Raw genomic sequence first — 24,428 nt, forward strand, 5'->3', positions numbered from 1 at the left:
AAGTCTATGTCTGATAACACCAGTGTCTGGATCTATGGGTCTGTTTCTATCATCTGTTTTCTTCTCTTGTTTTCTGTCGTTTGGTCCTGTTGTTCGGAATGCCTGGCAAGTTATGATTGAATACTGAAACATGATAGAGGCTCTGCATGTCTTCTTCTTCCCAAGGTTTACTTTTTCTGTTCCCGCTAGGCTTGTGGAGTAAAAGAAGTAATGAAGACCACAACCCAGTGAGGGATTGAGATGCTTTGAGACTGGATTTCAGTGCGGATGAGAGCTGGTTGTTTTTGAGCTTGACTCTTACTCCAAGGGCATAGCCCTTCCGGGGTTGTCATTGAAAGTCTGGGGTAATTACTTTGCTTAACCTTCTAGCCTCTTAGCATTTACTTTGTGCTTAGCTTCTCAGCCCCTCTCACCCCACTACCCACCCCAGGCCGCTTTCATCATGTTCGTCTCCTCGAGGGGAACAGTCATGTCAGCTCATTTCCCTGCGGGTGCCTCTTCCCCTCGGATCTTGACTCCTCACATCGTGGCTTTCTTCGTGGGCCTGCACTTCAGTTGTCTTCTTGGCCCCATGAGGTGCTGACAGCTCTGAGCTACTAACTTGACTTAGTCTCTGACCTGTACCTCTTACAATTGGTGGATCTCCAGCGAAAAAGCAGTGGACATTGTCAGGTCTGACCTTGCCCCCTGGATCCTGGCTTGTTCACCAATGCATTCAGCTATCTGTTGTTTTGTAATGTATCCATATTTTGTCGTCGTTCTCAGGGCCGGAGTTGATCTGACATAAGTTACTCTGTCATAGCAGATAGACAGAATCCCCTGGAAGTGGAAATCCCAATAATTGGTCTTTTGAAATTTATATCATTTTTACCCCATTTTCCCAATAAAGTATTTGAGGCAGCCTGCAGTAAAATACATATATACATGCCATAGAAACCTTAAAAGAAGAGTAAAAATATCGCAAGCACAGGACAGCAGGGAAGGCAGAGGAAGGAGTAGAGACAGAGGAGGGAGGTAATTATTAGAAATGTAAACTATGGGTGGTTTCCGTTGTTGACCATCATATTTAGACAGGACTTCCTTGAAGCTAAGGTACAAAAGGACACATGACCTTAATATGTTTGGGGGAACACAGGACTTGGAAGTTGGCATAGAGAAAAGAGAGATGATGATAGTAGTAACAATTGTATTGGTTTTTGAGTTGTTTTTTTTTGTCTTTTTTTGGTTTGTTTTATTTTTTGGCTATTTTGGTTTTATTTTTGTAGACTTAGAAATGTTTAAAACAGAAGTTTGGAGGCAATGGAGGGTTCTGAAACTTATCAAAGAGAGTCTGACCTAATCGGGGCATTGCATGTGCTGGGCCACTCAGTCATTGGGATTGCTAATGGTTTGGCATAGAAGCCTCAGTACCACTGGGTGTGGCTCAGTTGTTTGGAGCGCCATCCCTACACTGGATGGCTGTGGGCTCAATTCCCGGTAAGGTTATATGCCTCGGTTGTGGAGGGCACGAGGGGGAGGTGTCCGATCAATGTTTCTCTCTCACATTGATGTTTCACACACTCTCTCTCTCTCTCTCTCCTCCCTCCCTCCCTCTACCCTCCCCCCTACCCTTTACCTTCTCTCTAAAATCAATAGAGACAACATATCCTCAGGTGAAGATTACCCCCCAAAAAAAAGAAGAAAAAACTTATTTTGTCTTGAGTATCAAAGGTACTCAACTGGTTAGTCTTATCCTCTGGGGAAAGAATGTATAATGGTCCATTAACAGGTGTGTTTTTTCTGGTACTTACTTCTAAGGGAATTTTATTATACAGATTTTTGTGTCATTGAACAATACAACAATATCCTCAATGTTACTTTAAAGGTGATAAAGAAAAGCTTTAAATCATTACTTAGTAAAGACATTTTATGAAGAACTAGACTAATAATAGTTCAAATAGCAGTGTGTTTGGGGACTCTCAATTTGAAATGCTGGTAGAATTTAGAAAACCAGAGGAAAGTTTTATTCTTTTCCCCTCAGTTATCAGCTGCTAAAAGAGATTTTGACAAAAATTGGCAATGTGTAGCTATGCAGATTTTTTTTTTTGATCAGAAAAAAGCCATATGCTTTATTTTTTTACCATTTATATTTATTTTAAAATATTATTAGCTGTTATTTAACACTATTAAAGGAAATCTGCTGAATACCAGATTGCTTGTAGTAAGTTGGAATTCTGTTACCAGAATTTAAAATCTTGATTTGCATGGCTGAGGGGACAGCTGAGTTCTGCATGCAAGACACAGCTCGGGTTTATATGTTTTCAGATTAGAATTTGATCTTTCAAGCATCTGTTCATATCTGCTTCACTTTTCCCAGCGGCACTATCACAGAGGCAGCGTCGGAGGTGCTGTCACGGGTTGAGCTAAAACGTGGAGGCAGGAGTGCCTGCTGATCCCGGGGGAGATGGGAGGCTTCACAGAGGAGGTGGCGCTGGCGCTGCTTCTTGCAAGAGGCTGAGAGATTGCCGACACAGGCACCTAGGCAGAGGCCAGGGGGCACGTGAGAGCATGGCGTTTCCAGAAAACGAAGGGTCATTTGTTTTATTGGAGCATAAGCATTATGGGGCAGGAGAATGGTTAGAGAAGAAGCTAGAGTGCTAGCCATGGGCCAGACCATGCATGATCTTGTATGTCTTTCATTCAGCCACTCGTTTTGCAAATATTTATTGAACAACTATTATGTACCAGGCCCTGGAGTAGGCACTGGCATTCATTCAGCAGTGAACAAAACAGGCCAAAAAAAAAAAAAAAATCACTGTTCGTATGGAACTTACATTCCAGTGGGAGGAGACAGACTATACGTAATAGTAAAAATATATACACGTACATAAAGTGTATTAGGGAGAAGTGAGAAGAAGAAAATTTGGCAGGAGGAAGAATGGGGCGGGGCGGTTTTAGTGTGGTTAGCAAAGGGCTTCCTATGAAGGTGACATTGGAATAAAGATCTGAAGCTGGTGAAGAAGCCGAGAGCGAGCGAGAGAGAGAGAGAGAGAGAGAGAGAGAGAGAGAGAGGGGGCTCCGGACTGAGGAGCCGTGCAAAAGCCCCGAGGTTGCAGCAGGTCTGCTTTGTGCAGGAAACCGTAGGAGGAGTGCATGGCTGGAATACAGTGGAGGGAGCCAGAGGGGAGAAGCAGGGGGTTCGAGGACAGCCAGATGTTGTGAGGTTTTGTCTGGATGGCCTCTGCGAGGATTCTGACTTATCTGAGTGAAATGGGGAATGATTGGAATGTTTTGAGCAGAGGAATGACGTCATACAATGACAGCCGTTAACTGGGAGACCAGTTGGGAGGTTGCTGGCAATACTGTGGTGAGGGGGATGGTACCTTGGCGCGGGGTGATCGCAGTGGGGACATCTGGGAGGTGGATTGTGCCTGTAGGTGATAAGGAGCCCTGAAGACTCTGGGCCAGGGAAGTGGCATGGCAGCCATGTGGAGGCAGGATGGAGACACAAGGAGCTGGATCAGTCTCCCAAGCTGCAGTCACTAAGAATAAACATAGAGACCCTACCAGGCATGTAGTCTCGTGCCTGGGGGCAGTCGTCAACCCTGGTCAACTTATTTAAAAATTTTATCTTTATTGTTGAAAGTATTACAGTTATCTCCCTTTTCCCCCCATTGACCTCTTCTAGCTTGCTCCCACCCCCACTCCAGGCCTTCACCACACTAAGATTCTCTACTTTTTATATACATACTAGAGGCCTGATGAACGAGATTCATGCAAGAGTAGGCCTTCCTTCCCCCGGCTGCTGACACCGGCTTCCCTCTGGCACGTGGGACCCAGGCTTCCCTCCTCTGGCCGCTGGCAGGCACCCAGGACCCGAGCTGGCTTCCCCTGGCCCCGGCTTCATCAGAAAGGACCCCAGCTTCATCAGAAAGGACATCTGGAATGATGTCCGGTCTAATTAGCATATTACCCTTTTAAGAATCACTGATCGGCTGCCTCCTGCACTGGGGATCAAGCCTATAAATTAATTTTAAAATATGATGACTGGGGATCAAGCCTGCAACCCAGGCATGTGCCCTGACTGGGAATCGAACCATGACCTCCGGGTTCCTAGGTTGATGTTCAACCACTGAGCCACACCGGCCGGGCAGCCCTGGTCAACTTTTTGACAAGGGATAGGAACTGAAACGATTTCTACATGAGGAAACCCCTTTGCAAACCATGTCAAGGCAACAAGGCCAATGATGTGATCAGGCTTATTCTAGAGGCGGCCTGCCCAGCAGGTGATAATCACACACCCTTACCGCGAGGTAGGCCTGGTCGTGAGTGCCGTGTAGCTCAGTCCGGTGGGGGGAGTGTGGTGACTGTTGTCTGCATTTCTCAGATGAGGAAACTTGGGCGCTAGGAGGTTAAGCACTAGGCTGTGTTGCCTCTTAAAGATCTCCCCCTTGACGCGAACCTTCTGGAAGCCTTCCTAGGGAGATTCCGAATTGCCGGGTCCTCTCCAGCAGGACATTGACAAAGAGACACAGTTCCCTTGTGAACTGTGGCGATGGTGGCTTTGCTGCTGGGTAGTCCCCATTCTGTCGAGCTCTGCTTGCACGGTGGGCCCTCAGCTAGCCATTTCATCTCCCGGACGCATGGCATCCTGCGTGCCCCATTTCACAGTGGGAAGGCCGGGCTGAGAGGGCTCGCAGATGGGAACGCGGGTCTCCTTGACTTCAGAGCCCGTGCTTTCTCCTGTGTGTCTCATTCATAGAGCACCCAGAAGGAGTCACGCGCGTTCATTTGGTCTGGGTTGCAATGCTAAACGCAGGTGGTAAATGCAGTATGGAATCGTGCCGAATTTCACTGCAATGAAGATGTCTCAAAGGTCGCACAGGAATGCCCGTGAACTCGTGGCTTTGTCCACGGGTTTGTCCCCGGCGAGTGGCTGCATTCCTAACTACACCCAGCCCAGCAACCAGCCAGACGAGCCCCCCCTCACCCCCGCTTCTCTCCCCCTGTGTGTTTTCCTATCCTCATGCTGCATTTGGTGAAGAGTAGGGAGAAGGAAATGAGCCAGAAAATAGAAAATTAATACTTGGTAGAGTCGTCATATTTTAAAATTAATTTATAGGCAATGTCAGATCATCAGAGTTAAATCATTTTATCAGCAGGCTGGTGTAGGATTTAAAAATTGACATCCATCAGTGTAAATCAGTCCCAGGAGCCCCAGGGAATGGTCTCCGGGGACGAGGGCTGATACAGGGGTGGGCACAAGTGTAAATACTTGATTAGCTGTGTCCTTCTCTTTCCCACAAAACCCAAGCCATTTCTACATCCCAGTGAGTGGTAATGACGGTATGTTACATAGTAACGGGAGGGAAGAAGCCGCTATTCAGATCTGTGGCTGGCCTGCCTTAAATACTTGTCTTCCTCCCTGGCCATCCTAGGAAACTTGGGTGAGAGGCCCTGATTCGGGGTGCACTCCTCGCTCATGGCTCCTTCTGTACGGACCCAGACAGGACCCCATTTCCCCCAGGTGTGCAGGTGTCACAGCTCTGCCATGTGCCTGCACACAGGAGGGCCCACAGGTGTGCCGACAGGAAGGCCTGGCCGGATTCAAGACCCGCCTTTCTCCTCTTGTCCTTGCAGCTGTCTGTCGAGGGCGCGTGGTGAGAGTCCCCGCCGGGAGCCTGGTGCGGGTGGTGGGCACCGAGCTGGTCATCCCCTGCAACGTCAGCGATTACGACGGCCCCAGCGAGCAGAACTTTGACTGGAGCTTCTCGTCTTCGGGGGGCAGCTTCGTGGAGCTCGCCAGCACCTGGGAGGTGGGCTTCGGGGCCCAGCTGTACCGGGAGCGCCTGCAGAGGGGCGAGATCCTTCTGAGGCGCACCGCCAACGACGCCGTGGAGCTCCACATCAAGAACGTCCAGCCCTCGGACCAAGGCCACTACAAGTGTTCCACCCCCAGCACGGACGCCACCGTCCAGGGCAACTACGAGGATACCGTGCAGGTGAAAGGTACATCCTCAAGGGGGGTCGCCACGCCAGCGGCCACACTTTCCCCTGCCCCTTGGCTGTGGGTGACTTTGTCCAGCACCTGAACACCTCTGGGGCCCTGCTTCCTCCTCTGATGAGTAATAGCATCTTATCTGATTACAGGCAGGGGTGGGCCCCGGGGCCCCCGGGGGTCCTTTCTCTTCACTATGATTCTAGGCCATCCCCTGGCCGGTGAGTTGGAGGCAGGGGGGCCAGGTGGTAGGGCGCGCAGCTCTGAGCCAGGTTGCCTGTACTCCGTGAGTCACTTACTGGCTCTGCCACTTGTCAGCGATGTGGCATGGGCGCGTTGACCAGCTTCCTCCCCTGTCACAGTGCCTTTCTCCCGTCCAAGTACTAACCAGGCCCGACCCTGCTTAGCTTCCGAGATCAGACGAGATCGGGCGCGTTCAGGGTGGTATGGCCGTAGACTACACAGTGCCTTTCTCAAAGGTGGCGAGGACAGGGAGATGGCACGCGTACAGCCGCAGAGCAGTGCCACAGTAAGCATTCAGTGAAGGTTGGCGACGAGAAGCTAACGGCCGTGATGGTCATGTTTGGCCTGATGGGAATAACAGACACTTCAAAGCTCATGTCCTCCTGTGTGCCCAGAAGCACCTGTTAGTTCTTGAACTTGTATGGGTTATGATTATATGTAGAGAAAGAGTGATGTGGTCACTGCTCGCTTATGATGGGCACGGCAAGCTGATTGGCCTGGCTGTGCAGGTCATCACACCTTGTATATTGGCAATGTTTTTTTTGTTTTGTTTTTTTTACATGATGCTTTTTTTTTTTTAATATGTTCTTATTGATTTCAGAGAGAGGAAGGGAGAGGGAAAGAGACACAGAAACATCAGTGATGAGAGAGAATCATTAATTGGCTGCCTCCCGCAGGCCCCCTACTGGGGATCGAGCCTGCAACCCAGGAATTGAACCGTGTCCTCCTGGTTCATGGGTCAATGTTCAATCACTGAGCCTCATTCGCTGGGCTTGGCAATGTTTTTGTTTTGTTTTTTCCGAATCCTGTTAGATTTACTCACACATTCAGTTCTCTGAATTCAACGAAGAAGGTAGGACAGGCTATTTCCTGAATTTACACATGAGGAAATGGGAGAGCAGAGGTTAATTACTTTCTTGAAATCCCACAGCTAATTAGTAAATGAGCAAGAACAAACAATTTTAATTTGGGGCTAGCCAAATAGGAACATTATTGTTGTTATTTTTATTAATTATGCATTTATTTGTACCCTGCCTTGTTCCAGAAAGAATTGATATCAGGGTAGGAGTGTATTGAACAATCAAGAAAGTGGAAGATGCTACATGTTGACATAACAAGAGGGTTTGATTCCCGCAGTAACGATTTGTAGAACACTACCATATCTCAGAAACTGTTCCCCCATTTGACTCCTGAGGGGATAAAACAGCCCTGTCCATGATGAAGGTATTAAAACATCAAATCTACCTCTTCCATTTTCCTGTAGAAAATCCTAAATATGTTTTTTAGAAAAAATGTCCCGTAAGGCATTCTTGCATTGCAGCTAACGAATGCATTGTTTCTGTAGTCAGCACGCACATGGTACACCTCCATTAGGTCAGATGCACCCTGGCTTCCCCTCGTCATGGAAAGCAGAGGGACGGCCCACGAAAGAGGCTGGTTGGCTGCCCAGGGGGAGCCCCTGGCACCTGCCACACGTGGTCCAGAATCGGCCTGGCCGTCAGCCTCTTGGGTCTTGAAACGTGTTCATCTGTGTCAGGGAAAACTGGCCTCGGGGACTGAGTCCCGTTAGCCGGAATCACAGACGGGTGTATATCCTAGAAGGTCATTCCATTCATTTTGTAGCAGGGATGGGTCTTTCTAAATATGTAAGTTTTATCCTGTTTTCCTGAGTAGCCCTTCTCAAAGACAACATGTTAGTTTCTGAGTGTGAGATGGTGGGGAAAACCAGAGATGATGAGTCGTGGTGTGCGAGCATTCTCTCATCCAGCTCCTAGACAGGCCTCGGGGATTGTGCCTGCCCCTGGGAAGAGGCCCCTCGATGGGTCCCTCCCTCTCAATTCCTTCCTAACGGCACTGACCGCACTTCCTTGATCGCCGGCCGTCTTTTCCTAGACTCTGTAGGAGAGCCCAGCCCCTTTCCCGATGGGATGGCCTGAGGTGTCTGTTTGCCTTGGCGGGTTCCGCACCTGCGGAACTCTGCTCACTCGCAGGCAGTGCCCAGGCCCAGGCCCAGGCCGCTCCTGCCCAGCCTCCCTCTGGGGATCATGCTGCTTGGAGTCTCGGGAGATCCTTTGCGCTCCCCACTCTAGCCCTGGGTCCTGACAAAGGGGTGTGTGACAGCTGACCGCCGTGGCCAGTGGTTGCACCGTGATTGCCGAGGGCCAGTGCAGTCCAGGGCGCTTTCCCTTCAGCTTCCTGAGCTAGGTCCACTTGTCATCCCTCTTCAGAGAGGAAACTAAGGCACAGAGCGGGTAAAGGTTAGTTTGAGGGAAGCAGAAGCAGGTCCCCAAGGCCCAGCTCCCAAAAGGGAGTTTTCACCACCCCCAGTTCTACCAGGGGGTCTTAGTAGGCCCTCTTTTATTTTCATTTTCAAGTGAGAAAGCCAAGTAAGATGACAGATGAATGACAGTGGGAAAACGTGCCCATCTGGGCATTAGCACAGGGAAGGGGAGGAGGAAGTTGTCCTTGGTCAGCCTGGCTTGTGGCTCAAGGCCAGAGAGGTGGCTGGTGCTTGCTGGGGCGGGTGCTCGGGTGCTCTGCTGACGGCCTGTCCCTCCCACCTCCAGTGCTGGCCGACGCCCTGCACGTGGCCGCCAGCCCGCTGTCCTCGCCGGGCCTGGGCCGGAGCCTGAGCCTGCACCTGGGCGAGCCCTTCGAGCTGCGCTGTGAGGCCGCCACCGCGTCCCCGCTGCACACGCACCTGGCGCTGCTGTGGGAGCTGCGGCACGGCGCCACCCGGCAGCGTGTCCTGGCCCTCACCCGCGAGGGCCGGCTGCACCCGGGCCCCGGCTACGAGCCGCGCTACCACGGCGGAGACGTGCGCCTGGACACCGTGGGGAGCGACGGCTACCGCCTCTCCGTGAACCGGGCCCTGGCCGCCGACCAGGGCACCTACAGGTGCGTCGTCAGCGAGTGGATCGAAGAGCAGGGCGCCTGGCAAGAAATCCAAGAAAAAGCCGTGGAGGTGGCCACCGTGGTGATCCAGCCAACAGGTGAGCTTCTGGGAATGGATAGTTTAGACTTGCTCTTACTTTCTGGCCAGTGCTGGTGTAAGAACTAGATAATACAACGCTGGGTTGTAGCTTAGTCTCATCATGAGAGGAGATGCTATATTTCAGGTAGGAAAATAGAGAGGAATTTTTTCTCATTCATCCATCATGGACTCCCTTTGTGGAGCCCAGGTTCAGACCTACACTGGAGTGATGCTCTCTCTCGTTGTCAGCACCTGCACCGCCCATGCGGCTTCTTCCTGCATTGCTCTGATAAACAGCTCAAAGCTCCTGGGACAGTGGGCTGTGCCCCCTGGGCGGCAGTGTCCCCCGCTGTGTGGCCAGTCCCCTCTTGCGTTACGAGTCCTCAGAACTGCTTCCTTTTGCTCCAGCCTGAATCCTTCCTGTTTCCCACAGGGGACCCCCTCCCCCAATCCGGAACATGCGGGAACAGTGGTTAGTGGTGTGCCAAGGTATTAGCCACTTGGCAGAGACCTTTCCGCAGAGAACTGAACAGTGGAAGAGACATCCCGGCGACTGCTGAACCTAAGACCGTTGACTCCATGCGGACAGCCCGCAGCTGTGCTGACCGCTTCTCCACGCACCCGGCTCCCTTCTGAGCCGTCGTCTACCTCCCGCCGCTGGTGGCCGGCACAGGGCTCAGCAGTATCCCAGGGTCTCTGACCACGGTCGTACGTGGGGTGGTTCAAACCACCGCACAGACTCAGGGCAACAGTTTCCATATACTGACTCCTCTAAAGACTGACTCCTAGTCTGGCCGGCATGGCTACCAGGAGGTCACCATTCAGTTCCCAGTCAGGGCACATGCCCGGGTTGTGGGCTCCAGCCCCAGTGGAGGCCGTGCAGGAGGCAGCCAATCAATGATTCTCTCTCATCATCGATGTTTCTGTCTCTCTCTCCCTCTTCCTTCCTCTCTGAAATCAATAAAAATATATATTTTTAAAAAATAAAAAGAAAGACATCCTCAGATTATGCTTGGCTCCTATGAAAGGGCCTGCCTCGAGAGGAAGACTTTGGAGGGTGGAGGTGAGGAATGAGGCTGAAATTCCTTTTTCTAATTACTATGCCCACCTCATCTTCTGTCTTCATCAAGGTGGGTCTTGAACTTGGCCTGAAACCCCTGTTTGAAACGTTGTCAGGCTTTGGAAATAGTCACAGGAAAGCACTTCACTCCAGAGGGCGTGGGCTGGGGGGCTGGTGCTGTTGGAACCGGCACCGGCCTTGGTCAGCGAGCCGCCTCCGACAGCATTTGGAAGCCGCGAGACTCTTGCTAGAGGACCAGGCCTGTGCCTGTGCTTCCTTCCCTCCCCCCCTCCCCCCCTTCCCCTGGGAGCTGTTGGCTATGTATCATCTAAGCAGCTGTTCCCACAGCATTACCACGAGTTGAATGTTTTTCTACTCTGATTACAGATGTTCAACTTCTTTTCAAAAGCCCCCTAAATACAGTAAAGCGTTTCCATGTAGAAAGCTGTGACCGGGGAATATGCTGAAACCAGAGCTGCCTCCAGACTGTGGCTCCAAGCCCGCCAGCGCTTCTCCTAAATATAGGCCACTTTTCATCGTCCACGCCGATGAGAGAGGGCGGCGGCTTGGGGAACCCCAAAATCATTGTTTTAGTTTGGAAATAATGTGCTTTACAAAGCTTAACTTCCAGGAGGTATGTCTCATGGAGTAAATGGCGCGCTGCGTGTGTTGCATTTTGAAGACGTGACTCATGAGGCGTACGGTCTGGTTTCACTTTCCCAGTCCTTCTGTTTAGGATTCTCCCCTCTTCCACCTAAAAGATGGTTTCACCCTCGATCCTACCCTCTAGCCCCCATCCCCCATGCCCAGTCCCCAACTAATAATATGTACCAATCCGAACAGAACTGTCATGTCTTTATAAAACACCCAGGTCTCGAAGAAACCGGTTTGGCTCAGTGGATAGAGCGTCGGCCTGCAGACTGAAAGGTCCCAGGTTCGATTCCGGTCAAGGGCACCTACCTTGGTTGCGGGCACATCCCCAGTGGGAGGTGTGCAGGAGGCAGCTGATCGATGTTTCTCTCTCATTGATGTTTCTGGCTCTCTATCCCTCTCCCTTCCTCTCTGTAAAAAAATCAATAAAATATATTTTAAAAATATTTAAAAAAAACAACAAAACAAAACACCCAGGTCTTATCATACACATGGAGTAGTTTTGTGATGCTCAGCAGACTTCTTTTCACACAGCAGTGTATCAGTTAAAAGCAGAGTTCCTGGAGGCAGGCAGCCTGGATTTGAATTTCAACTCCGCCACCTATTAGCTGTGTGACCTTGGGCGAGTTCCTTACCTTCTCTGTGCTTCAGTTTCCTTAGCAGTAAAATGGAGATGATAACAGTGACTACCTCATAGGGTTGCTTTCAAGATTTATATTTATGAAGCACTCAGGAAGTATCTGACATATAGTAAGTGTATATACATTTTTACGAATGAAAAGGAAATGTGATGTGCTTTATGAGTTTATTTAAGAAAAATTTCTCCAGCATTTACAGCTGTACAAAGCCTTCTAACTTTAATGCCATAAATAAGAACCTAAAAGGAAAAGATCTAAAGAGGACACGGGGGAGGTGAAAGGGACAAACGTTATCCAGATTATCAAGATGTACTTGTTTTTCATTTTCGAGTTGTGCGAGCCGCCGTGGGCAGGAACGTGTCTGTGGCTGAAGGCAAGGAGCTGGACCTGAGCTGCAACATCACAACCGACCGCGCGGATGACGTCCGCCCCGAGGTGACGTGGTACTTCAGCAGGACGCCTGACCGCACGGTGCCGGGCCCCCACACGTTGGCACGGCTGGACCGCGACTCCCTGGTGCACAGCTCTCCTCACGTCGCATTGAGTCACACGGATGCTCGCTCCTACCATCTGCTGGTTCGAGACGTCAGCAAAGAGAACTCTGGCTACTATTCCTGCCACGTGGCGCTCTGGGTACCGGGGCATAACAGAAGCTGGCACAAGGTGGCAGAAGCCACGTCCGCCCCAGTGGGGGTGGATGTGACCTGGCTCGGTGAGTGGTTTGGAGGGTGGCTCTTACCCTCCCGGGGGTCGTCCCTCCTCGGGGGTATTGAGCTAGCGCGTTGTGCGTTGCATGCTAGTTTGGCGTTCTTGGTACCAGGAGGAGCGGCTTGGAGCGGCTTGGATAGGTCCCAAGCTGGGGGTGAAAGCAAAACTGGCTGAAATAGAATCTGGCAGGCAAGGGCAATGTTTAGATAATGTGGCCTCAGTTGAGAGGATAGAGTTTCCTTTTGTCGCGATTTGCAGGGTCTGGCCCTGCTGAATGGCCCTTTGAAATGGACCGTTGTGTCAGCGTGCTTCCTGTCCTTCCCTGGCTCCTAGGTGCTCCCTGGCAAAGCCCCGTGCCGGGAGAGAGAATTCTGCAGCTAATGGGACACGTGTTTTGTCACTGAATGCCCTAGAACAGTGGTCGGCAAACTGCGGCTCGCGAGCCACATGCGGCTCTTTGGCCCCTTGAGTGTGGCTCTTCCACAAAATACCACGTACGGTGCGATTGAAACTTCGTGGCCCATGCGCAGAAGTTGGTTTTTGGCTCTCAAAAGAAATTTCAATCGTTGTACTGTTGATATTTGGCTCTGTTGACTAATGAGTTTGCCGACCACTGCCCTAGAATCACCAGATGCTTCCTTTGCAGATGGACCCGTTACACAGAAGGGCTCTCCTGGTGGGCTCTCACCCAGGCACGGTGCGCCGTCACCTGTTGATCCCCTTGCCACGCATGTATACCAGCTTGTCATATATGTGAAGACCTTTGTCATGTCCTTGCTTTTTCACCACTGTTGTCTTCCCCACCTCTTCCTGTCCTAAATGCCGCCCGGCAAGACCCACTCTTCCTGGTTTCTGTTACGGTCCTGCAATTAATTACAGGCAAACCTAGGCAGGATGGGGTGGAGTGGCGTGTGCCTCACTGTCCACCTCCATCATCACAGGGATGGAGGCAGGCCTGCCAGTCAGACCCCTCCCTGTCCCGCGCTCCAGCGCTGCGTCCCACGCCCGCTCAGAGCCCGGTTGGAGGCCTTTGGCGTGGCCCTGATTATTAGGAGCGAAACCTCTTCAAGGGCCAGGAAGTCACTTCCTCTTTTGTCTGATGCTAAACACCCTCCTGCCGTGTGTGTGTGTGTGTGTGTGTGTGTGTGTGTGTGACCCCCAGGTCATACTCGGCTCTTCCTTTGCCTTGAAATCTTCTTATGGGTCCGTGGGTCTGTGTCTTCCTGATAAGCCTTTATTTGGCAAAGATGGGGAGTTGGCAAGTGGGGACCGAGGGGGCAGGGAAGAGACGAGTGATGAGAGTAAGCAGAAGGTACATCCAGTTCGGAGCGAGGCCAGGCAGGGCGTTCGTCATCCCTGGTAGCAAAGCGATTCTTTGATCTCTGAAAGCGAAAGGAGCGGGGTTTATCTGGCAAGCTTTTATCCCTGCCTCCCGAACCCCACGCAAGAGACTCGCTCTGAAGTTCTGAGCTGGAACAATGTTGGCCCGGCTAGAACTCTCCTTAGCAACCTTCAAAATAAAACAGATGTTGTCAGCCCCAGAGAAGGTTTTTCATCTCTGGAGCTGATTCTCGGAGCATTGTGTGGTGCTGTCAGATCCCGGCGCCCCCTCTGCTCCTCTCTCCCCCTCCCCCCTCCAACTCAGAATCACAGCCCCAGCGGGTTGGTTTTGTTTTTTTTTTTTTAGAAAGTGCTGCCTGCTCCCCAACTCGAGGGCCCCTTTGAAGTCCTCCCGCATTGATCCAGGCATACCTGGGGGTGCAGGCACTGGCGGAGGACTGGAGGGGGGCTCGGGGAGGGAGCAGACTCTTTCGACTGGAAGGGATTTGTTGGGGTCTGTTCTCCAAAGTGAGAAGGAATAAAGAGACTGACTTGTGGGAAACGGTTCCGTGATCATCCTAAGGATCCAGTTGTTCGTTCTTCTGCAGAGTGCCAGCACCATTGTCACCTGCGTGCTTTTCCCTGCCTGGCGCCCAGGTGCACGGACCCCACACCTTGCGCAGTGCCATGCACGTACCGGGCACTCTGTAAGCGCTGGCTGGCTGGCTGGTTAGATAAACCCGCGCTGGACACATGGGCAGTGTTGAAGTATGTGCATAGGAAGCAAGAATTGCCAAGAAAGCATTGATGTTCTATTCAGAGTTCTCAGAGGCATCTGCACCCGGGTAGGCCGCCTGGGGGTGGATGGTGGATGGCACAAGCCGATGGCATCCTGCTCCTTTCTCCCTCCTGAGTCTCCCCCTTCCCCGTGCCTGAGCCTCACACCATCACAGCTGCTTGGACACTTGTCAGGAGGCACGTCCGGCTCGAGTTCAGCGGCCGATCTTTCCCCAGAACCTCCCCGTTGAATAGCTGACCAGAAACCCATGGACCCGGCCTGACATGTGATTCTCTCTAGATACAAAACATGCGTGTGTATGTATGTGGCTACCATCCCAGGTGCCGCTTGGGGCCTGTAAAGGTCACTGAGAGGCGCCCCAGGAAGACAGGGAGGCGTGACCTGCCAAGTCCTCTGTTGGCATAGGTGTGACTGTGGCACGTTGTCACAAAAGCGTTCTTGGGAAAGTCGGTTCCCTCTGCAGGTGTTACACAAAACTCTCCATGTTGCTACTTGACATATTAAAAGTCATCGTCATCATCATTTATTGAACACCTACTGCCGGCCAGGCTCCGGGCTAAGGGCTTTACGTGCACTAAATCATTCATCCCCGCCCCAGCCTTGTGAGTGAGGTGCTGCCCTGCCCGCCTCTGAAAACCACGGGTTTTTATTTTGCTTCTGGTTTTGAGGGTCAGGAATTAGGAAGGACTCGAGGGGATTTGTCTCTGAGGCCCATGGCAGCAGCTGGGACAGCTGGGACGGGGATTCCCTTCCAGATGGCTTTCTCATGCACATGTCCTGCGCTCCCAGGCCCCGCTGTCCCCACGTGGCATCTCCTCCTCCAAGTCCTGTTCACGTGGCGTGAGCTTCTCACAGCGCAGTCTTCTCAGGGCAGTCACACTCCTTACGTGGTGGCTGGCTTCCAGGAGGCAGGAAGGGGAAGTGCCCGGCCAGTTAAAAAGCTGTCTCCCGGGCGGCCGGCGTGGCTCAGTGGTTGAGCGTCAGCCTATGAACCAGGAGGTCATGGTTCGATTCCTGGTCAGGGCACATGCCTGAGTTGCGGGCTTGATCCCCAGTAGCGGGCATGCAGGAGGCAGCCAATCAGTGATTCTCTCTCACCATTGATGTTTCTCTCCTTCTCCTTCCTCTCTGAAATCAATAATATATATATATATATATTTTAAAGCTATCCTCAGGACTGACATTGTCACTTACACTGTTCCTGGTGTGGTCAAAGCTATCACTGAATCTGCTCAAGTTCAAGGGGGTAGAGAAAGAGACCCCCTCTCTTCATGGAGAGTAGCAAGGTCACATTGCAAAAGGGCATGCGGCCGGTGAATATTGCTGCCGTCATCTTTGGAAAACAGAATCTATCACAGTAGTTAATGCCTGTTTCGTTGACTTCCAAAGAAATGCTTAGGATGGCTTAGAAGGACGGCCCTGGGTCAAGTCTGTCCCAAGTATTGTCACGTGAAGTGGAGTCTGTCTCGCGTATTGTTACCTTACGTGGGAACGTTTTTTTGGTTTTGGGAACCAGCTCCCCTCCTGAAAGTCTAAGATAGAGTCCTCAAAGCTGAGCCGTTCTTGTCCTTCTCTGCTTGGGGTTGGTGCTCTGAGTAGATGAGGGGCTGAAGCTCCAAACTCTGAACTTTCTCACGTTCTCTCGTGTTGACCAGACAGAGATCAGGGCAGTGACATAAATGGGTCTGGCAAGTCCAAGAGCATTTTAGCAGCTGGGAGGACCCTGGTGGTTTTGTTTGTTTGTTTGTTTTTTTAGAGGGTAAGAAAAGGCCTCTTTTACTTAGGGTTTGTGTGCTACTTTTGAAGGGGGAAAAAAGATTCAAGTTGGCTAGCAAAATGAATCACAATTTAAAGCAGGAGACATAGAAATAAAATCAAGATCAGAGGAGGTTTAAAAAAAAATCAAAGGATAGCTATTTCAAGGTAGTTGGGTGAGTGAGTGAGTTACTGCATTTGAACACTGAACTTGCCTCTGAAGTTTTGAAGAGTTGAGGCACAAAGAAATGTGATTAGACAGTCCTCCTCTGATAAAGGAGAACAGACTCAGAGAGACAAACTTTTTCTTGGCACTGAATTTGTCATGTGCTTTGTTATTTGAGGGGCATTGGATAACATAAAGGACAGTGCTTTCCACTGTTCTTTTACAAAGGGCCCCGAGTGATTGTTTAAATGGATGTTTCTTCTACCCACTTTCTGAAAGAGCTGAGGGCCTACATCTGAAGTGTGTGAAGGAGTTTCCGTCAGAAGCTGTGTTACTGTGGAGGACAAGTGTTGCTTTGTGTCCATGCAATTGGGTGTACAGCTACAACTAGGAGAGGGTCTGGAGGAATCGCGGGTTAATCTGCATCGTAAGCCGTCTCTCTGCTATGAGATGTCGTGAATGAGCCTTTGGCACGAGTTGGGTGCTAATGAGTTGGTGGTTGCGCTCCCTGCCCGAAGTACCAGCTTCCGTGGTGTTAATCCGTGGTGTTAATCGGAGAGCAGGGGAGGCAGAGTTGAGTTCTGCTGCTCGGGGGTAGGAGGAACCTGATTTGCATCCTTCCCCACAAAAGGGCCGTCCCCTCTTCCAGCAGTGTGCCAGCGAGGAAGGTAATTATTTTTCTTTAAAAGGCGCTGTTAACCTGCTAAGTACATGGTAGAGACTTGAGCGTTCTGTGCCATCTGCAGGCGATAAGAGTTAGCCCTGCAGACTTTTATAGGCAGCGTGATTAGCTGCCTGACCAGGGTTATCTCTGAAGGCAGGAGAGGACGTAGGTAAAGTGTGGGAATCTTGCTCTAAGACCCTCTGGGTGTGCTATCTTGGGTGTGTCACTTAAGGTTTCTAAGCTTTGGTTTTCTTCGCTACATTTAAAAAGTGTTGAGGCCCTAACCGGTTTGGCTCTGTGGATAGAGCGTCAGCCTGCGGACTCAAGGGTCCCGGATTAGATTCCGGTCAAGGGCATGTACCTTGGTGGCGGGGACATCCCCAGTAGGGAATGTGCAAGAGGCAGCTGATCGATCTGTCTGTCTCATCGATGTTTCTAACTCTCTGTCCCTCTCCCTTCTTCTCTGTGAAAAATCAATAAAATATATTTTTTAAAAAAATAAAATAAAATAAAAAGTGTTGAGCACAGTGCCTGGTACTTACGTGCTCAATACGTGTTCGTGGTGGTGGTGATCATTTATTGGGGTTGGGGTTGCGGGGGGTGTCAATGTGTAACCTACTCTTCCCCACCAAGGTCTTAACCAAGTAAGACATAGGAGCCTGTCTTAGGGCACGGAGGAACCAGGAATGGGTGTGTCCTGGAGGCACCCCTCCCAAGAAGAGGGGGTTGAGCTGACCACATCCAGTCCCCTTCCTGTCCTCACCCCCAAATCTGTAACTCACTCTTCTCTGGGAGGAGTTGGGTGAAGATGAATGGAGCAAAACCACATGAGTGTTATGTTGTGTGGGGGACATGGCTGAACCATTCAAACGATATTACCTTTATGGCTCTGGCATGGCTAAATCTTAATACAACCTCAGAATAATGTTTCTACTACAGAGGGGTCAGGTGTCCCCTCAAAACAAGAGCCCCTTCTTTATAGCCTCAGTGTAAATGTTGGAGAATTTTGTTCTACACTAATGTGATAGTGGCAACTCTTAACAATTAGTCAACTTGCTCAGCTGCCTCTGAGACACCTGCCGGATGCAAGATAACGAAACCCCGTCAGCAGAGATGAGGACCCTCCCGTGTCCTCTAACCAGGCAGGCAGCCTGTTCCTCTGATTAGCTGTGCCAAGTTCACGACGCTTCCAAGGGGTATTAGAGCATGGCCCTGTGGTCCACGGTCCGGATTTGCGCCTGGGCTGTTCACCATCACTCTCGTCTTCTGGGACGCAGCGGGCTCTGGGAAAGTGTTAGTTAATAACTGGGATGTGTAATAAGGTCGTGCCGTTTGGTCCTAGTGGGAGGACCATGGAGCCAAAGCCCAGCCTGGAATTCTGCTCACACATTCCGTGCAAGGCTGGACTCTTCGAGCTTAACTCCTCTGGGCTTTGGTATTTTTTTGTTTTGTTTTTCTTCTTCTTGAATTTATTGGGCGATACAGGTTTCAGGTGCACAGTTCTTCAGCCCGTCGTCTGTACCCTGTGTTTGGAGGGTGTTTTTTGTTTTCCATGTAGGAAATGTACATGAAAATAGTGTCTGTCTCATACGGTCGCTATGAAGAGGAAGCGAGAGTGTGGGGAAAGCGCATGGCACGGTGGGAGCCTGGCCTGTAGGAAGCCCTCGATAAATGCGTGTCGCTGTCATTGTCGTTGTCACTTGGGGATAACGATACCTTCCTTATCGAATTGTGAGCGTGCACGCAGGTGATCTGCGAAAACCTGCAGCGAGGTCCCTGCATACAGTAGGCGCAAAATGTCTGCTTTTGTAACTCGGCCAGTGATTCTGAGAGCTGCTCATTGTTTTGAAAGTTGTAACAGAGGAGTTTCATGACCCATATGCGAAGACCGTGGTCTTGGACTTGAGGGGGGCTCCTAGTGATGGAGGCCGTGGCTCCAGGAGGCGGTGTGCCTATGAGCAGACGCCGCCCCGGGCACCGGATCAGGGAGCAGAGCCTTGCTGGTTGGGATGTTGGTGACGCCGCTCCTCGGCCTCTGTGTTCGGAGAGAGGGCTGGCTCACATGTGGTGCCGTTGGACCAGAATTGCCTGAGAAATGTACCCAGGAGGAGAAAGAGCCACCAGCTTCAGTGATGATCAATATTTTGCCAATCTCATTTCATCTCTCTTCCCTTCCCCAGACACAGGCACACACACACACTTTTTTTTTCTTCCTTTAGGAAGAATTTAAAGCACATGCCAGACAGCGTGTCATTTTACCACTAAATACTTCAGTAGGCATCTCAAACTGATACGCATTTTTTAAACATAACCACCATGGCATTCTTAGCAGATTTCTTGATGAGATCAAGCAGAATGCAGCGGTAATCAGTGGTGGCATGTTTCTGCCCAAAATGAGCATTTTTATGCAAAAATATTAAATGCAGTTCCATTCAGCAAGTGCGGCAATATCTTTTACGAACAAGGCACTGCGTGTGCGTAGCACATGTGTTTGAATGGGTAGGTAGTGCCTGGCCCTGTGAGGAAGGTCCATAAAACACATAACCAGAGTTCAAGGCCGTGTTCAGGTACCGCCCTGGGAGAGCAGGGAGCCTGGCGGGTGGTAGGGTGTCTGTGAACGTTGGTTGAATAAGAAGGAGGGGCGTGACAGGCTAGGCGAGCGCAAAGGAAGAATTCTCTGTTAGAAGGAGGTGAGGTACGTGCGTGATGGGCCGTGGGAAACAGGCATAGCCTTTGCCCACACAGAGAAATAGAGGACACTCCGTCCATGCACCAAACGAGAGAAGTAAGAGGCCATCTCTAACTACTGTTCTGACATAGGGCGGGGGGGGGGTCATAGCTTCTCTAGGAGTGCAAGTCTCGTACAACCTACAAGGCTGGTGTGTAGTTCAAGTGACCTTGGAACGTCCTTTAAATCAGCGGTCACCAACCAAAGGTCCGTGACGTCCGAAAGGTTGGCGACCGCTGCTTTAAATCACTAGGACCTACCCTTTGTAAGTTCACTAGTTTTTGTTTGTCTTTGCATTAGGGTCCTCCTCTTGAGGGCCCTACGATTTCATTTCAACAGAGAATGAGGAGACCACCCGTGCAGTAAAGAGCTTCCTGAGGCCTCTCGATGTTGGCACGGCCAGTTCCGGTCTGTCCTGTCCTCATGAACGGAGCTTGTTAGCCTAGTCTGCACTCCAGCCATAGGCTAGGCCAGAAGCTGCCACGAGGAAAGGGTCTGAAACCTGGATGTGGCGTAACTTGGGAAAACCTCGGCTTATGCACGTGACGGTATAAATACATTTCGGTGGTATTTGTTCCGCAGTCCCTTGTCGCTAGGGGGGGCGGTGTGGTGTGTCAGCCCTCGCTGCCCGGGAGGCAGGAACCCCCAGCCGTGCGACTTGTCTGGAAGATGAGCAGGCAGCATGACGTCCCAGAAGCCACCTCTCATGGCAGGGCGACGTCCCAGGGCAGGCAGGGCCACGTTGGTTTAACTTTCTACGGCACAGGGTCCAACCTCACTTGCAACTAAGTGCTTGTGGAGATGGAATTAGGATTTTGAGTTCTTTCCATTGCCTGGCCCGGGGAATCGTTCTTGGAGAAGCCTTGATATTACACATTTCATTAGAAGCGTAAATCAAAAAAGAACAGTTCCTTGACCTCAGCAGTTTATAATCTGAATGAGTCATAAATAAAAACAACGTGAAATAAAATGACACTGTCGGACCGAGGTGAATAAAGGTCGTGCTGGCAAACGAAACTTCAGTTTAGGTAGTGATTTTCCCCCCTAGAAGGCAAAGGGCTATGAAAGAAAATGTAGCCTTTTCTGAACGCCTTACCATGAAAGCAGCAAACTTTTACTGAGTGCCGACTGCATACGAGGCTGTGTGTTTGGAGCTTGGGGATGAGACCGAAGCAAGGAGTGTAACAGAGTGGGGTTACTGCTACCCAGGGTCACGTGCCCGTCTTATGGGAGCATAGAGAGAGAGGGTCATATTCTGGGGACACCAAGAAGGGGGTGCAGGAGAGGTGACGCTGAGGAATGAGTGGAGGGTTGCAGGGCAGCCAAGAGGAGAAGCCACTGAAAACAGGCCGCCACAGAGGTGTGAGACTGTGGTGACTGGGGGACTCCAGATAACGGGGTGACGTGCAGAGGGTGGGGATAGAGGGAAGGAGGTGGCGAGGGGGTTCTAATACCCCTTCCTTGGCAAGTGCGGGGGAAGGGCTCGGGGTCAACGTGGAGTTGCAGAAAAGGATTAAATTAATGTCAACCTCAGAAGGAGGAGAGGTTTGTGATTTTTTTAAAAATATATTTTATTGATTTTTTACAGAGAAGAAGGGAGGGAGAAGGAGAGAGAGTTAGAAACATCGATGAGAGAGAAACATCGATCTGCTGCCTCCTGCACACCCCCCACTAGGGATGTGCCTGCAACCAAGGTACATGCCCCTGACCGGAATCGAACCTGGGACCCTTGAGTCCGCAGGCTGACGCTCTGTCCACTGAGCCAAACCGGTTAGGGCGGAGGAGAGGTTTTTATAAAATAACAGGACCGTGACAATGGCCCTGGGGACGCTAGGAGAAGGCTGGCTTTCCCCCTATTCCCTGTCAGATTGGTGCCTGGCAGGGAAGTGGGGCCTCAGCGGGCCAGGCTCTTCAAGGTTGACCTTCATATGGGCGAGTTCCACGTGGCCGTGAGAAGAATGCCAGTTGGGAGTTTGAGGATGGTGTGTTTATTGACTGTGGAGCAGATTCAGTGGAGAAAGTCCAGGGACCAATAAAGTGAGGGTGAGACCACAGGGGGTGGTGACCTGAGGGCCTTGCATTTGGGGCGCAGCCAGGGATGGCAGGAGCCGCGCCTCGATGGGGTCGGTTGGCCTCAAGTGCTAGAATGTCCTCTGGGATAGGGTTTTCCGGTGCTGCGCCAGTGGGGTCTGTGGGCACTGCTTGGCATTCCAGGGGAAATCTTGGCAGAGTGTGGACACCAGGCTTCTTAGATCCTTCTCCAAGGAGTCCAGGCTCCTGGGGAAACTGACCGCAAACCCCACCCCTATGGAAAGATCCAGGCTCTGATGGGGACATTCGGCTTCTGGCTTTGGAAGTGTTCTTGGGGACAGAGTTGTACAAGTTTTGCAATAACAGCTCTTCCAGGACCCTTCCCGTCCAACGCAAGGACTTCCATCTCTGTCTTTGTCGTTGGCAGGATAAGCATTTAATTGTCAGGACAAGAGGAGTACGCGTCTCGTTCCTTTTGCTAAGGAGGGGATGTTGCTGCCTGATTGTTTAGCCCCGTGGTTGGCAAACTGTGGCTCGCAAGCCACATGCGGCTCTTTGGCCCCTTGAGTGTGGCTCTTCTACAAAATACCACGGCCTGGGCGAGTCTATTTTGAAGAAGTGGCGTTAGAAGAAGTTTAAGTTTAAAAAATTTGGCTCTCAAAAGAAATTTCAATCGTTGTACTGTTGATATTTGGCTCTGTTGACTAATGAGTTTGCCGACCACTGGTTTAGCCCTGTCCCTCTCTCTTTGGTTCAGAACCAGACTATCAGGTGTACCTGAACGCCTCCAAGGTCCCCGAGTTCCCCGACGACCTCACGGAGCTGGAGTGCCGGGTGGTGGACAAGAAGAGCATGGCGGGCAGCGTGCGCGTCACGGTGTCCTGGTACTACAGGGTGAGCCGGCGCAACGACGACGTGGCGACCAGCGAGCTCCTCGCCGCCATGGACGGGGACTGGACGCTCAAGTACGGAGAGAGGAGCAAGCAGCGGGCCCAGGACGGAGACTTTATTTTCTCTAAGGAGCGTGCGGACACGTTCAGCTTCCGAATCCAAAGGACTACAGAGGAAGACCGGGGCCATTACTACTGCGTGGTGTCCGCCTGGACCAAGCAGCGGAACAGCAGCTGGGTGAAGAGCCGGGATGTCTTCTCCAAACCCGTCCACATATTCTGGGCCTCAGAAGGTAGGCGCTTTGTCCTGGTTCTCTGTTCTCATTTCATTCTGGCTTCAGTCATCCCCACGCATGTTTTCAGATGCACAGTCACCCTGCAGGTTTCCATTTACACGAGGAACCCAAGAAATGCATGCTCAAGTGACTACTGCTCCTCTCCGCAGCACCCCGCCCTGAGGGCGGTGAGGCTGGACAAGGGTAAGTCCTCGTGAGAGCGCTGGGCGTGGTCGGTGGCAGGGACTCCTCTCCGAGGCACTCACAGTGTGCGTGGGGTCAGCCGTGGACACTGTGGCTCTCCTGGGCGCGTCTCACTAGTAAGCCAGACTTCCTGGGGGCCTTTGGGAGTGCCCGCGCCCACGAGTTCCCACTGGGTGCAGGCGCGTTGAGGTGCCGCCGTGTAGATAAGCTTTTCATTCTCGGTCCCTTGTCCTTCACTCTGGTCACCACGCCCTCCGGCCTGTTGTTATTCACGTTCACACCCGAACTAGACCATCTCACTTCTGATAACTGAGAGTCCTCCATGCTCTCAATTTCAAATGCCCTGTTCTCTATGCACACCGCCGCCTTTCTAGAGCACTCTCTCTAGACTCCAGCATCAACTCTTCAACCCCTCAGGTCGGACAGTCCGTTAATCCTACCGCCCTGCACTGTCCTTCACTCCCATTGTCCTCACTTCTGTCTTACGCAGGGTGACCATTTGCCCAGGGTAGTCCTGTCTATACCTGTTATCCTGAGTCCTTTTGTTGTTGTTGTTGTTGTTGTTGTTGTTGTTAATCCTTACCCTGGGATATGTTTATTGATTTTAGAGAGAGACGTTGATCGGTTGCCTCCTGAACACACGCTGACCGGGAAACGAACCCGCAACCCTTGGTTGTGCGGAACGATGCTCCAGACAGCTGAGCCTCTTGGCCAGGGTCCGGTGTCATTTTCAATAGCACCCTCTTCGTTCTTAGACGTGTCCAGGGGTGCGAGGTCGGATATGTTAGGAGCCACCCTGCTCTTACTTCGCCCAGGTTCCCAGTCCGTCACAGTCACTCCCTGCACACACCCGCAGCTGGCCGTGGGCACTGTTCTCTGGCTCAGCTACACCCCGGTTCAAAGCCAGCCCTCCGCCGCCTCCCTCTGTGCGTCTGCAGAGCTGAATGTGGTTGGAGAAAAACATTGAAAGATGTTGACTGGGCTCCTTTTAGATCAGATCTGCGATCATTCATGTCAAGTGGGCTCTCAGCACTCCCTGGGCATCATCTACGTTCCCTTAATCTGTTTACTTCCCTGCTCGTTCAAACGATGACTGCATATCCCTTTATCTGGAAAACTCCTCCCCCAGCTCCCTCTCAGCTCCCGGTCCTGCTCTCTAGGCCGCACACAAACGGAAACAATCAGGGGAGACTTGTCACCCCCGCCCCAGCGCTCAGCTCACAGTTAGGCGACCTCTCACAACTCAGGCACGTGGCTTCCCTCCTGTGCCTTCAGTGTTTCTCTCTTTTTGGACCTCCTCCATTGGCTTGTAAACATGCTGTTAGATCTCCTGTTTTGGTGTGTG

The 24,428-nt window shown here is 51.4% G+C and overlaps 1 protein-coding gene across 1 annotated transcript in view; it reads left to right on the top strand.

Moving 5' to 3' along the window:
- PTGFRN (prostaglandin F2 receptor inhibitor) overlaps positions 1-24,428 on the top strand; it is a 55,065-nt gene that overhangs the window by 17,080 nt on the left and 13,557 nt on the right. The window contains exons 2-5 of the mRNA XM_054711543.1: positions 5,620-5,988; positions 8,788-9,213; positions 11,875-12,255; positions 22,472-22,897. Of these exons, the coding sequence (XP_054567518.1) occupies positions 5,620-5,988; positions 8,788-9,213; positions 11,875-12,255; positions 22,472-22,897 (1,602 nt within the window). The remainder of the gene's footprint in view (positions 1-5,619; positions 5,989-8,787; positions 9,214-11,874; positions 12,256-22,471; positions 22,898-24,428) is intronic.

Source organism: Eptesicus fuscus, chromosome 22 (genome assembly GCF_027574615.1).
Source record: "Eptesicus fuscus isolate TK198812 chromosome 22, DD_ASM_mEF_20220401, whole genome shotgun sequence".
NCBI lineage: Eukaryota > Metazoa > Chordata > Mammalia > Chiroptera > Vespertilionidae > Eptesicus > Eptesicus fuscus.